Source organism: Notolabrus celidotus, chromosome 10 (genome assembly GCF_009762535.1).
Source record: "Notolabrus celidotus isolate fNotCel1 chromosome 10, fNotCel1.pri, whole genome shotgun sequence".
Taxonomy (NCBI): domain Eukaryota; kingdom Metazoa; phylum Chordata; class Actinopteri; order Labriformes; family Labridae; genus Notolabrus; species Notolabrus celidotus.
Window position 1 is genome coordinate 20,098,725 of NC_048281.1, and position 15,283 is coordinate 20,114,007.

General features: G+C 40.6%; 1 protein-coding gene across 1 annotated transcript in view; it reads left to right on the forward strand.

The window, feature by feature from the left end:
- Nucleotides 1-15,283, forward strand: part of LOC117820696 (receptor tyrosine-protein kinase erbB-4-like) — a 415,812-nt gene that overhangs the window by 254,080 nt on the left and 146,449 nt on the right. The window contains 2 exon segments of the mRNA XM_034694572.1: nt 2,882-3,013; nt 8,461-8,526. Coding sequence (XP_034550463.1) covers nt 2,882-3,013; nt 8,461-8,526 — 198 coding nt within the window.

The window sequence follows — 15,283 nt, forward strand, 5'->3', positions numbered from 1 at the left end:
CATTAAACAATCCGCACAACCCTTATTAATTCTCTCTCACAAACTCATTAATATGTTTTTTTTCTCTGATCATTGGTTTGCTATTTGCCTCCCAGTCTTAATCAAACTCATCCCCACTCTGCAATAAAGAAAAAAATAAGCACGATAACCACTTACCATCAAAATAATTGCCTGCATACATTTGTTCTGCCTGCCTGAATTTCATATTGTTTTCCTCCAACGGTCATGCGATCTGAAAGCCAAGATTGCTGTGCCTTATGAAGGCATACACTCATGCAGAGACATTTGGAGTTGCTCTCGGGATAAAACGAGAGAGGAGGGGGCTTGTTTGGAAATTGGAGCTGTGGCTACGTGAAAGAACTAATTAAGGCGCTTTCTCTACCCACTAAACAATCAACAACAGGATTTAACCATTGATCTGCCCCTGGCTACCAACTCCACACCCTACTAATGTGCAAGCCAGTCATTTAGGTGTAATGAAAGCAAGGCCTGCATGAGTTTTGCACATCATCGCAAATATAATGCATTATATGTTTCTTAATTATTCGTATCTTGGTGACAGAAGCCCTGGGAAATATTCTAACTGTCCTGGGCAAAGCGCCCAAAACAAGGAGCCAATTAAACTGTTATCCTTAAACTTTGTCACATCCCACTACAAACAAGTGTGCCTTTTGTGCTCTACACACCCAAATGTGTGTGACGAGCATCAAAAGATGGGGGAACCTTCTGGAAGGCATTAAGGGTCGCTTGTTGTGACAGTGTCGGACTGACAAGGTTTTATTCTGTCAGTCTGTTCATAGACTGTGTTTGGGAATATGAATGCTGCTCACGTCCAGCTGGGATTAGCGGGAACATCTTCTCTCACTTGTTTACCTCACCTGAGAATCCTGGCAATATCTTTTCAAGTTTGACTCCTGTTTTCATTTCCGCTTAAGATCTTTGAAAAACAGTGGCTGGTCTGCCTTGTGAGTGTGGCTCAAGTGTGAGGGCGTGAGGACACATTTCTTTGATTAGTGATTGACAGCGTTGCTAATTTTGCCTAAAGTCTCACTGTCACTTAAAATCTCAGTAGTTAGACTTCACTTGTGAGATGCATACTTGTCATTCAACTGCCTCCGCTCCTCTTTTAAAAGTCAACTGTTAGCTAATATCTTATTTTGTCAGGGCGATAGAACTGTACATTTTAACAACTTTGCAATTGAAAGACTTCTTTAAAATCCTTAAAGTTATGATAACAAATGGGACTAAATAAAATTTAATTTTGGTTCCTTTGAACACATTTTCAAGTTAAGATGTCAGGATCAAATAATTGTGTTCAGATCAATACAAAACTGCTTCCAAACAGAGTATATGCCCTGAAAACTTTCCCTCAGGATACCTAGCGCTGAAGCCAACTGAGACATACAGCTAGCTTTGAATTAATCTGCTTATTTACATATAAATTATTCCTAGCACAGGGGACAGTTAGTTATTCATTCAACATAGTTGAGAAAACACATGAATTTCTAAGGACTGTCAAAGCCTGTTGGACCCCATGTGAACTGTAGCTAAATATGCCTTGGATGTGTTTACCCCTAAATCTGATATATTTTGGCTGCAATTACATCCCACCAAACCAGCATGAAGGTGAACACCCTGAGGATGTACTAGTATCTTGCTTAACCAAGGTTGAGACTTCCTGCTGGCATGTTAGCCATAATCACTGCCTTGCTTTGTCTGATGGTTTGTCCATTGCCCTACTTTGCCAGCAGCATCCCATTGTGCAAACAATTTAAATTTGAGACGTGGCCTGCTCCTAGACGAGCGATATCCCTCCTGTGGTGAGAGGCAGGATTAATTTCTCTCCGGCTCCTGCTGCACATGCAGAAAGATAGAGAGGGAGGGCTGAGGTTGGGGGGTAGGGGGCTTGTGTAGGTAACACCTCCACTACCTATTATCCTAGGAGTATCATTTATCGGGCCTTTGTGGGACAATATTGTGTTTGGCTGTTGGTGTGTGGTGCTGGCGGGGCGCCTCGTGTATGATTATGTGTCTCATCGGTTTCAGCCCTGTGTCAGTAATCTGTTTGTAGGGAGATAGAGAACACACCAGCTCTGTAAATAATGCAAATCTGCTACTGGGCTTCACTCTGTCTTCCCTGCCATCCTCCTCTCTGTGGCTTTTTCCTTTCTTTTCTTTCTCTTTCCCATTCTTTCTCTCTGGCATAAAAGTCAGGATTAGGCATTCTCTAAACTCCTGCACAGAGCCACCCTGCGTATCCAATCAGTCAGCATACTGTTGGTGTATTTGTCTGTGTGTGTGTGTGTGTGTGTGTGTGTGTGTGTGTGTGTGTGTGTGTGTGTGTGTGTGTGTGTGTGTGTAATGGATTCAATCCTCAGACAATCATTGGTTAGACAAGGTGATGTCTATAATGATGGTGAGATACATGACTTTTTTTCCCAACCACCTTGACGAAATACAAAATTACAAACTTGTTAAGGCTGCTGTCCCGTACCGGGGCTTAACTCCCAGATGGATTTTGTGTTGTGATGGATAATTGATTGTGTCCGGTCACAGTGAGGGAACAAGAGGATGAGCAAAATAATAAAAATGAGAGGCTGTACTATGAGCAATATGGCATGGCTTTGTCCTGGCTATCTCAGGACGATAACCTTTGTCAGATGTTTTTGTCTGGAAGTCAGCTGAGTACTTGAGTTAATGTTTCAGACTGAAATATGCAGTGTCATGCAATGTGTTACAAAACAATAGGGTTAAAAAGGCTGGATGATTGAATGCCTCATAGCAGAATTTTTGGATAAGATGTATCCCCAGGTGGAGACAATGAAGTACCCAGGATGCAATATGTGCATTTGTATTGACTTTCTTTATCTCATCTGCACAGAGATCCTGAGTGGAGGTGTGTATGTCGACCAGAACAAGTTCCTGTGCCACGCAGACACAATCCACTGGCAGGACATTGTCAAAAACACACGGATCCATCCTGTGGTGGTGCCCACCAACAGCAGTGTGACATGTAAGTGACCCAGCAAGTGGAAAGATTTGACTTATCGACAACCCTTATTTTTCCACATGTGCACAGGTACACAGAAAAATCCAGTGATTTAACATTGTGCTTCTGTACAATGGTTTAACCCACAATGCTAATGTTAAAATGTGTGTATTTTAATCAATACATCAGTCATTTTCAATCCTAATCTTTGCTGTAACCTTGTAAGGAAATGGCCTCACACAGATTTGGCAAACGATCAATCGCTAGAGACACAATGACCTGGTTTTCCATCCATCCATACCATCTTTATGAATGCAATATCTTTCAAATGTTAAGTAGAAATGTCTTCGAATTTGGTACAAATGTTAACATGGACTGAAATGAGTCAGGAGGAATTGCAGGACCAAGGGTGAAAATCAGAGGGAACTTGTCAAGTTTGAAAATAACTTAAGTATTTATCCTCAAATGATGACAATCTCAATTCTCCCCCGGTGTAATATGATGAAGTGAAGTCACTTGCTAAAATGAATCCTGTTGAAGATTCCTGGTGAAGCAATGAATGAACCAAAAAGATTTAGATTTCACATTCATCACTGCTGATTCATACCAGTGTTCCATTTCTTAACTTTAAAAGGCAGTTCCGACAGTGTACCTCGCTGATAAAGATAGCTCATGACTACTGATGCAGTGACTCATTTTGCGTCAGAAATCTTCATTGAGAGCATTTCCAGCTCCACCTGAAGAGTTTGGAGAAACATTCAGGTCTCTGAGAGAACTCAAAATTGGGCTCTTAAGATAAATTCACAGCAGTTAACATTTTAGAAGCCGTTCAAAAAAAACATGTGGTTTAAGTTTTGACAAGTAACATGATCAATAAGAGGCCTCTCTTTTGACCTGCTTCTTTCACTATGAGAGTGCGAACAGCAAAACATTGTCATCATAAAATCACCCCTTGACCTCATTATGTCACTGTGTTTGCCATAGCAATACACAGCAAATGCTGCTCCAATTATATTTAATCCTCACTGTAATGAAGTGTTAATAAATGTATGGCATTATGAAGGACTTAGAAGGGTTAACTTAACACAATTAATCCGTCTGAAGGTTGTGGGGGTGACAGTAAGGTTGAAGTCACCTCCACTGCCCCCCTTTCTGCTCATTTACTGACTTAACCTCTAAACATGCTCTCCTTTTGTTAATAATTTAGCGCTCAAGCTGCTTGACATTTAAATCTGTTGTTGTTTTTCTTCAAGCTGTCTCAACTCTTCTTCTGCAGTTTCAAATTTACTCAGCAAAATGCATTATCATTACAGCTGGAAATAACAAACAATCTCTGCATGTGTCCTTAGATTTCCTCTCACAGCACTCGCTCAAGACTTCAAATGCAGATTAGCAGCACCGAGCATTGATATTCTGCTCAACTACCCTTCTTTCTGCAGCCCCGTTAGCCCTCGATCGACCCTTACTCCTGTGCAAGTCCTTTTCTCCGCCGAAAGATCAAAGATCTTCAAACCTGTAATCCACAATTGAGCACTTAATCTCCATTTCATCCATTGAGGAGCACTAGCTTTACGTTGTTATGCTTGCGACTTATTTATAACACATTTGTTTTGTTGATCGCTCTCTTTTCAAAAACAGGATGTTTAATTTTAAGTCCCTGCCCTGTTGATTGAGTTAAACCCCACACATATGTCTCCTGCCCCTCACCAGCCCTAGTTGTTAACCTTTTGAGAGCTGTTTTAAGGAAGCTGTAAAAGATTATGGTGCAGGAGGAGGGGTGGGACAGGTTTATTCTAGGTCACTGAGAATTTATAAGATGAGATAGTGAAGACCTTGGGCACAAAATAAAAACTCTTTAGCTTGACTTCACAGGGTAGCAGGCTCAAAGGAGAAAAGAGATGTAACAAAGTATAGCGGTGGTTCTGGCAAATGCCAGCTGGCTGCTGTTGGCATTATCTTGTGTTTAATACTCCTTTTCATACACCAGGCTAAGGAACACTGTTTCTCAAGTATTGTCAAAGCAATACACAGTAAAATAATATATATATTTTAGTTTTTATTCCAACATTTGAACTGTGTGGTATTTCTCTCTAATTTAAAATGACAAAATCACGTATAAACTACAATATCTAACTGTTTATTTGAGTGTGTCATGAAAATAAATGAAACATCTGAACATAAAAATCAGAATTCCTTATTTTATTTTATTCTAGATTTCAATCACAAATGTATGGCTTTTGACATAAAACTAATTTTGTTATTTCACTGTTTTCCTGTGGAACAAACAGTTAGAGCTCATGTGAGGATTTTTTAACTCTGGTTATACAACAGACCAAAATTAACACTAAGGCCTCTTTGTGAGCTACAACAGCAATTGAGACCATCAGCATTTGATCATTTAATAGTATTTTTAAATGTCTGAATTTGCTTCCACATGGTAGGCATCAAGTAACGTAATAATACATTGCAGGAATCAGCATTTTTCATGACAAGATAACCTACGTAGTGTTTAATTAAATATATATATTTTTAAGATGGGTTTTTCATTTTCAAAAAACCCAATTTACATGTGTAATAAATCATGGGGCTTTAAAGGCACTATAAAGAGTTTTTGTATTGTGTTGATTCTGGTGACCTTCTTTGGTAAAACGGTGGTGTTTCCCCAGACTACATTTCCCATAGATACCATAATCCACCATTATAAAGCTTGCGTAAGTGGACTCAAGTTCCACCACCACCTTTCTTTGTTCTAGGCAACTTCATGCTGGGTGAAGAGGGTTGAGGTGGTGTCTTGATTTGTAGCTACATAAATAATTAACTGGAACGTAACACGACACAGATTTATTCCTGTTAGCTCACAAAAGGTGACCAGAAGCACCAACAGTTTAACGCTGCCCGTCACAGCTCTGATGTCATGATATGCGCTCAGATGTTCTGATATATCTCTGAAAATCTAACCTAAACTCAGGTACCAAAATTCAGATTGAGAAAAGACCAATCTTCTCATTTTACTATGTAGGTCACAAAGAGGCATCAGTGTAAGAGTGAGACTATTTCAGAACCAGTCAAAAACTCCTCACGGCGCCTTTAATTCTAATAATAATATGCCTCACCAAGAAAAATATTTTGTTACTTTGCCTGATTTGCTTACAATAGTGCATCCATGATTAACCACAAAGACCAGTTGAATAAATGAATGGGTAATTCATACCAGAGATCCCCACTGCTCTAAAATAATGCCCTAATCAAGCATTAAGCTACAAGGGAACAGACTGATACAACGGAGTGAAGAGGACACTCCGGGAAAAGACAAAGAAAGATAAGGATAGACAGTAAGTGAAAGAGAGACACGGAGGAGTGATGAATCAGCAGGCGGTGGGGTTTAGAAAAAAAAGAGATGAAATGTGTGGTGGAGAGGGTAACAAACGAGAAAGAAGAGCAGGGGCAGAGGATAGAGAAGCTGATGTTGGGAAATAGAGTCAGACTCCATGCTAATAGCTCTCATCTGGAGAGGCTGATGGACATAGGACAGCACTCCTGCACTTATCCAGGCTCACTTCCCCCGCAGTCAATTATCAGGCAGTCAATTAAGTCCTCCAAAAACAGAAATGCACAGGCTGAAGCTCTGAGAGTATGATGCCGCTTTACTGCTTTTACCATTGCCTGATGTGAGCTGGTTTCATGCTGGGTGGATTTAGAGTGAAGTGACATGAAGAATTGTCTCATTTTCACAAAAAATCCTCCGCCTGTGCAAGGTTATTTAAGTTTTTTATGACTGGAACAGCATGTAACAGTTGGGAGGGATGCTGTGTTATTGCTCTAACACTGAAAGTTTCATCATCGTTCTTGCATAATAATAAGAGTACCTGGAAAAAACATTTGGTAACATTTTATTTGAAAATGAAATCATTTGTAGTTACAAAGGTAAGGGGATTTAATTAAATACATTTTAATTAAATCAGCTACAAAACATGGTTGTGATAATTATTTGTTCATTTTAATAGCTACACACCATTCCTGAAATTCAACTCACTTTATTGCTGATTTGGGTAATTATCTCCAATTTTAATCAAGCGTCTCAGAAAAAATTGTGTTTGAAATGCTCTTAAAATAAGTAGTTTTTTCTTAAGAACAACTGTGCCAGTATATTATATTATCCTGCAGAGAACACAAGCATAAACACACCCACATGGCGCATTTCAAAGTAAGCCAAAGAAACTCTCAAGACTCAAGAGGGGTACACACTTCAAGATAATAAAATCATGTGTAATCGTAAATGTCAAACATGTTCAATATTTACGATCAGTTATCCTATTATTTGGGGAACCCTGAGGACAGCTGAGAATTTGATCTCTTGATTGTCACATGCAACCAAATGATTGGTGAAGCAAGCTGAATGAAAAAGAAAGCACAACAGGCATAGTCATGGCGACAGTAGTAAGCTAAAGCATAGGTAAAGGTAAATAGACATCAGGGATGGAGGACACAATTGGCTATTAGTGGCAAGGAAGGTGAGCGGGAATTGCAGCTACAATGGATATACCAGATAGCTAAGCAACTAGTGGCACTTTTCCACTACACATTTCCAGCCCTACTCAACTCGACTCTAATCAGTTTGGGTACCTTTTCCACCAGCCAGAGTACCGACTCATGGTGGGCGGGGTCGTCATAACACAGCTGCGCTAAACTGCGTTCACGTCATTTTGAACGAACAAACACAACAATCACAAACAATGGAGGACTTGGAGGCAATGGTGTACTTGCTAACCCTAACCTCGTCAATGGACCACAGAGAAACTTTGCGTGCAGACATTGTACAGTACTGATGTCGTTTTTTAAAAATGGTGGGTTTGATTCCTGTGTTGGGCGTCACGCTCATGACTCTTCGGTGCCGACATCCTCTGACCAGTCAGTGGCCGGCAGTCCGTCGACGACACCTTTTAGTATCGGCTCAGCTCGCTTGGAACCAGAGCAGAGCAGGTACTAAAAACTAGTATCTGACATGAGGTACAGTGCCAGTGGAAACTCAACACAAACCGAGTAGAGTCGAGTCAAGTCGTGTAGAGTAGGGCTAAGACGGACCGGTGGAAAAGGGCCATAGCAGTGTAGCTTGACAACCATCCCATCTTCTGCCATGTTTGTTTACTCTAAAGTCACGTTTGACCCTAGTAGATTTTGCGAGATTACAAGCTGGGACTCTAGTGTTGGTGAATGGAATTTTTCAGTGTGGTGTGCTGTGTTGGTCATATTGTTGCGGTCAACACACTATAAAAACAAAACTGTTAATCTATCATTTTTTGTCATTATGTGTAGGCTCTGAAATTTTAAAATCTTCCAGCTTTTAAAACAATTTCTATCACTCTTTAGGGTTCAACTAGAAAGGATTTTGTTGTAGAGAATAAAGTGTTGATATTTTGTGTTAAAGTGAACATACAAATGCTAACCATCCCTTTCCTCTGACTTCTGTGCAGGTCAAAAATGCCATCGCTCCTGTAACGGTCGCTGCTGGGGACCCAAAGAGGACCAGTGTCAAAGCTGTAAGTACATTTCCAGCATTAGCTGTAGACATATACCATGACGTGGTGGCTTCCTCTCAGTGGCAGTTTAACATAAATACAAATTACATAAAAAAATATTATTTTATTGCCGTTTTATTTTTTATTTTGCTTCTTCTGTTTTGCCATTTTCCCCCACTACTATGTATGTGACTTACGTGTCCTAGACAAAATTTTAACAAGAGAGATCATGCTTGTCCTACTGATCTGGATTTTTGCCATGTAAGAAAAAATGGCAAACATGGCATGAAATATGCATTAAATGTAACTACTTGTGCTTTAAAGTCACACAACCTTTGTTGCCTTTCCTTTTTCGGAAATAATTTCATCAAATGTATTTCACAATGAACTTGTAAAAAAAAAATGGATGTGGTTACCTAGGGCTGCACTGAAGCGTAGTTGTTGAAATGGGAATTTAAATTCTGATGAACCAACTCGTCTAAAGGTAAGAAAACACTCAGAATAGTTATGGTTCTGGTTCGGTTCTGGTTAGGATTAGGATTAGGGTTAGGGTTAGGATTGTGATTAGGGTTAGGGTTATGATTAGGGTTAGGGTTAGGGTTAGGATTAGGGTTAGGGTTAGGGTTAGGGTTATGATTAGGGTTAGGGTTAGGGTTATGATTAGGGTTAGGGTTAGGGTTATTATTAGGGTTAGGGTTATGATTAGGGTTAGGGTTAGGGTTATGATTAGGGTTAGGGTTATGATTAGGGTTAGGGTTAGGGTTAGGGTTATGATTAGGGTTAGGGTTAGGGTTATGATTAGGGTTAGGGTTAGGATTAGGGTTAGGGTTAGGATTGTGATTAGGGTTAGGGTTATGATTAGGGTTAGGGTTAGGATTAGGGTTAGGGTTGGGGTTAGGGTTAGGGTTATGATTAGGGTTAGGGTTAGGGTTATGATTAGGGTTAGGGTTAGGATTAGGGTTACGGTTAGGGTTAGGGTTAGGATTGTGATTAGGGTTAGGGTTAGGGTTAGGATTAGGGTTAGGGTTAGGGTTAGGATTAGGGTTATGATTAGGGTTATGATTAGGGTTATGATTAGGGTTAGGATTAGGGTTAGGATTAGGGTTATGATTAGGGTTAGGGTTAGGATTAGGGTTAGGGTTAGGGTTAGGATTGTGATTAGGGTTAGGGTTAGGGTTATGATTATGATTAGGGTTAGGGTTAGGATTAGGGTTAGGGTTAGGATTAGGGTTAGGGTTAGGATTAGGGTTAGGGTTGGGATTAGGGTTAGGGTTAGGGTTAGGATTAGGGTTATGATTAGGGTTAGGATTAGGGTTAGGGTTGGGATTAGGGTTAGGGTTAGGATTAGGGTTAGGGTTAGGGTTAGGGTTAGGATTAGGGTTAGGGTTGGGATTAGGGTTAGGGTTAGAGTTAGGGTTAGGATTAGGGTTAGGTTTAGAACCAGATCTAAACTTACGCATACAGAACTAGAACCAAACTCATGCAAACAGAACCAGAATCAAACTCAACCAGAACCAAACCAGAATCAAACTCAACCAGAACCGAAACAGAACAAAACCAGAACCCTAATAGAACTGAACCAGAACCGACCCAGAACCGAACCAGACCCGAACCAGAACCGAACCAGAACCGAACCAGAAACGTACCAGAAACGTACCAGAACAGAACCAGAACCAAACAGAACCGAACAGAACCATACCAGAACCGAACCAGAGTTGAACCAGAACCGAACCAGACCCCAACCAGAACCGAACCAGAACTGAACCAGAACCGAACCAGAACCGAATCAGAACCGAACCAGAACCGAACCAGAACCATACCAGAACCGAACCAGACTTGAACCAGAACCGAACCAGACCCCAACCAGAACTGAACCAGAACCGAAACCGAACCAGAACCGAATCAGAACCGAAACAGAACCATACCAGAACCGAACCAGACTTGAACCAGAACCGAACCAGACCCGAACCAGAACCGAACCGGAACCGAATCGGAACCGAACCAGAACTGAAGCAGAACCGAACCCGAACTGAAGCAGAACCGAACCAGAACCGAATCAGAACCGAACCAGAACAGTACCAGAACCGAACCAGACGTGAACCAGAATCGAAACGGAACAGAACCGAACCAGAACCTTATCAGAACAGAACAAGAACCGAACCAGAACCAAACTCAAGCAAACAGAACCAGAACCAACTCAGGTAAACCGAATCAGAACCAAACTCAAGCAAACAGAACCAGAACCAAACTCAAGCAAACATTATTAATGTCCTCAGGTTGGTATTGAGAAAAATCAGATGCCTCAGCTTGGATGGGCTGATCCGATTTCTCCTCTCAGTGAGTATTTGCCCGGTCTTCAAGAAGACTCTCTCTGAAGGAACAGATGAAGCCAGGATACACAGCCTCCCCTCCACCACCTGTATCCTATATCCTCACATATGATTGGCCACATGGCCGCCATGCTGACCAATCAAAACAAAGTTCTGCTGTGAGCAGAGCTGGGGCTGAGCACTGAGAGAGCTAAGGAGGGAAAGGAAAAAACTGGGAGCCGTCTCTCTCTCTTGATGCGAGCCGGCTCTTCTGATTCACTATAAAGCATCGGCTCTCAGAGCCGCAGCTTTTGATCATAACACATCACTACTGTGCTTAATCTGTGTTACAATTATGAGGGGGCCATGGACAATTTTCTCACCTGTAAGGGGTCCCTGGCTATTCTATTATCACTTTGCCATCATTTTTAAGTATGTAAGAGATGATTTCATGGATAGCCATAGACTACATGTCTTTCAATGTAGACTTCCACTGAGAGGAACATATTAGACTATTTAGGAACTAAATTAGGACGGTCATACCAGCTTAATCCTCAATGAAAATGTCCTGGAAATGTCCTGGAAAATGATCTCTGGAAAAGAGTGGGAACCCTGTGTGCTACAAGATGCCACCTATCATCTCTGCTTGTCTACATCAGTATAGTAAAGCATTACAGCATTATAGCATTATCAATTAACTGGAAATACAGCCCCTGCTAGTGGTTGGTGGCTGCGCTACAGCTTAGACACAGCATATATATATATATATATATATATATATATATATATATATATATATATATATATATATATATATATTAAGGCAGTTGTCGTATGTCAGCTGAAACAAAGTAGTATATAATTTTTTGGTTTTACTCTACTCAAATCTGCTCTGACAAAAACGTTATGAGAAATTTTATTTTCAGACACAAAAGGGTTTTTTTGCAACCTTTTAAGAGTGGCAGTTTGTAAGGTGTCAAGCTGGTTTCAGGCTTGTAAATGTGTCAGGTGTTCACAAGCCCAGAAATTCCTGAAGAAATACCACCGTATCCAGAGAACACACACACACACACACACACACACACAAACACACACACACTCTCTCACACTCACACACACACACCTGAGAATAGCTCTAGACCCTGAGCATCTACTGCAAGTTCTCCTGCTGGGACCTCCCACCCTTCATACCAGCTAATGGCAGCTGAGAGCGAGTGTGAGGATGATGCACTACTGAGTCCATCAGCAGGGAAGAGGAGGAGAGCTGCATGTTATTCCCTCCTCTTCAGTCATCTTTCCTGAGCTCTCAAGCTCTCCATCTCTCTTGGAATGTACTCATCCTGCCACCCAAGTTATTTTAATGCTTCTCTCTCTGTCTTTCTCTTCCTCACCTGTTTGGGCAAAACATAAAACACAAGAAAACACACACAAATAAAAGCTTTAGTTGTATGGGATCTCCCATTTCAAGAGTGTCATGTCTTAACAACCCGTGGTGTGCAGACGCAGAATGAACTTCGTGACACTGGCTTGCTCGTATCGTAGTATGTTTAATTACAACAAACAGCATCAGCATCAGTAACAAGCATCGCGACTGCTTGGAGGACGACTGGGCCAGATGAAGTTGCCTCCCCTTTGTCTCCGCGATCTGACTTAAATACCATAAAGGTGTCCTCAAAATAGAATGAGGGTGTCTTCAAAACACATACAGTACATATATGGACTCTTCAACACAAGTTTAGCGTTAGCTGTTATTTGATTCCATTTCTGAAAACCTTGTTTCAAACATGTCAGAGATGGCACACACATCACATTATTGTCTAGGTGAAGGTGATCTTCTTTTAGACCTTCCTGAAGGCTTCTGAAGCCATTCTACAATAACACATTCTTGTATGCTATAACATGAGTTAAACATGAGATACTTCAAGAGCACATGCTTTGTTGACATATCAGGTCAACCCAGAAGTAATCAAAGTAGTATTGCCTACCCCAGTTTCTGTGGGCTTTGACTGTACACAGAAATGTGTAAACTAAAAGGGCCATAACCCTAACTTCCATAAATGCAACCCAAAACACCTTTCACAGTCATGAAACTAGGATATAAACTTAATTCATGTTTATAAAAATATATCTGCATGCAAGGCATTGCAAAGCCAACTCCTGTCAAACTGTACACAAAGGAAGTATTGGTTGAAAGTCTATTGCTGCTAAACTGGAAGCCCCTAAAAGTTGACCAATTGACAGTGTTGACAAGGAGAAGTGTCAAAAGTATGATCCCAGTAAGAGAGATCTAACATGACTACACTCCTGTCAATGGAATTTGCCAATCCTACCACTGCTACTGCCATTACTATTACAAGTTTGCCTGTTTTCACTCTGTGTGACTCAGTGTTGGTATTTAAGAGTGTATCAGTCAGCATGGTTTTAAATATAATGCTTTGGCATCAGAGGTGACAACTACTTCCACTCAAGCTTTGACGTCAAGCACACCCAACAATGACAGATCTATGACACAGAGATAATTTAAGTGTGTGTCAGCAGCCTTTTGATAAGTAAACTGAACAACAGAACAACATGCCCAAAACACAGGCACGTTCCTTAAAAAGCAAACATGAAAAAGTGTGAAGTCATCGTCCTTCTGTCTGCAATCTATCAACCTGCTGTCTCTGAAACTAACTCTCTTTCTCGACAGATGTCCATCCATCCATTTTCATCATCCCTCCATCTGTGCCGAACACACCTCTCCACCATCTTCCCCAACAAACAAACAAACACGCGTAGAGAAGCTTGTTGTTTAATTTGATGTTTGGCAACTCAGCTAAACTTCATACCTTTCAATAAAGCACACACATTGGAGGGGTCATAAAAAAGTCCCTTTTCTTTTTCCTTCCACCTATTTGCTTCTTTCTTTCATTTATTTTTCAACTGCACTACCCTCGCCATCAATTCCCGCCTCTCTTTCATCACTCTTCGCCCAAACCACTTCATCTTTGCCTTCCAACCCTGGCATGTCTCATAGTATTTGTTCTGCGGTCGCGATCTCATTAAGATAATGAGGAGTGAACTGTTTGACCAGGACCTGTTAACAACACGTGACAGTCCAACCCCCGATAAGCCCTGGCTCTGTCCTCCTGCCTCCCTTTAGACGTTAACGCTATCCAGCCATCTTTATCCATACGTGGATGTCATGATTCATCCTCCTCCTTCTTTTTTATCTCACAACCTTAATTTTATTGTACTGCAATACATGGAATGAGTAGGTGTAAAAGTGTCAAATGAAAAATGACTTCAAAGATGCTTTGGTGACATTTTCATGAATAATTATTCAACTGTCTCAGAATCAACAGCAAACAGCAGCTTTTGGTGTCTGTACCCCGGGAAAGAAGGGAATACAGTTAAGAAGTGCCTACGACTCAGCAAAACTCTTTGCAATGAAAATCACTGATTTGTAAAAGTAGAGGAGTGTTCCTTTGAAAAAAATAAAAGAGGGAACTTTCCCCAAGAGGTAGGGAAGAGCAAATCTGAAGTGCAGTCTGAGGACTACTTTGGATAATTGATGCATGGCTTCAAAGGTATGTGCAGAGCAGGTTCAATGATGCTTCTTAAGTTTATGTTAGTCTTTATGCAAGAGGTATTGCATGTAATTACATGTTTTCAGTTTATCTTGCTGGTTTGATTCCATTAATTGAAGCTCATGTGTGACTTTGACAGGTTATGAATCAAACTTCAATAATTTGATGCTTCCATAATACCTATATTATGTGAATAAGACAGTTATCTCTAATGGCATGTTTCTGTAGTTTATTTTTTTTCAATGTCTTTAACTGCTATCAGGGCATAGCATTTAAAGAAGAACATTGAGGACAAAGCCTTTTTTGTTTTTTTACATTTTCCACAGCAAATATTGTCTGTATGTGATACATCTGGCTGTTAAATGAAATAAGATTTGTCCTCAGAAAACATGACTTACACATGTAGAGGACAATAACAAGAACAACATCAAATGTACTGCTTTGTCCTGAGGTGGCGCCACATTAAATCAAACCAAAAGTTTCTCCTGGAAGCAATACATGCAGGCTGTTAAAAAAGAAGCTGAACAAATAAAACAAAACTTGTTTTTGTTGTACTTTAAAAAAAAAATTCACAATGAATAATTATTTCCGAGGTTGATTTGACCTTTAAACATCTTGCCCCAGTTGTAGCACACTATTAGCCACTGCTTATTCAACCTTATCAATCGAAACCACAACTGGAGGCTGGATAACCTTCAAATGGTTAATGGACTTATCATGAACTTAGTATTTATACACCATGTTTCTTAGCTTACTGATCACTCAAAGCACTTTGACCATAGACTGTATAAAATATGGATGTAGTATCCGTGATGTCACCCATCTATTCCTGAGTGCTGTTTTGAAGCCAATCGACGGCGGCAGCCATTTTGGAAGTGGGGAACTCAACCCGGCAGAGTG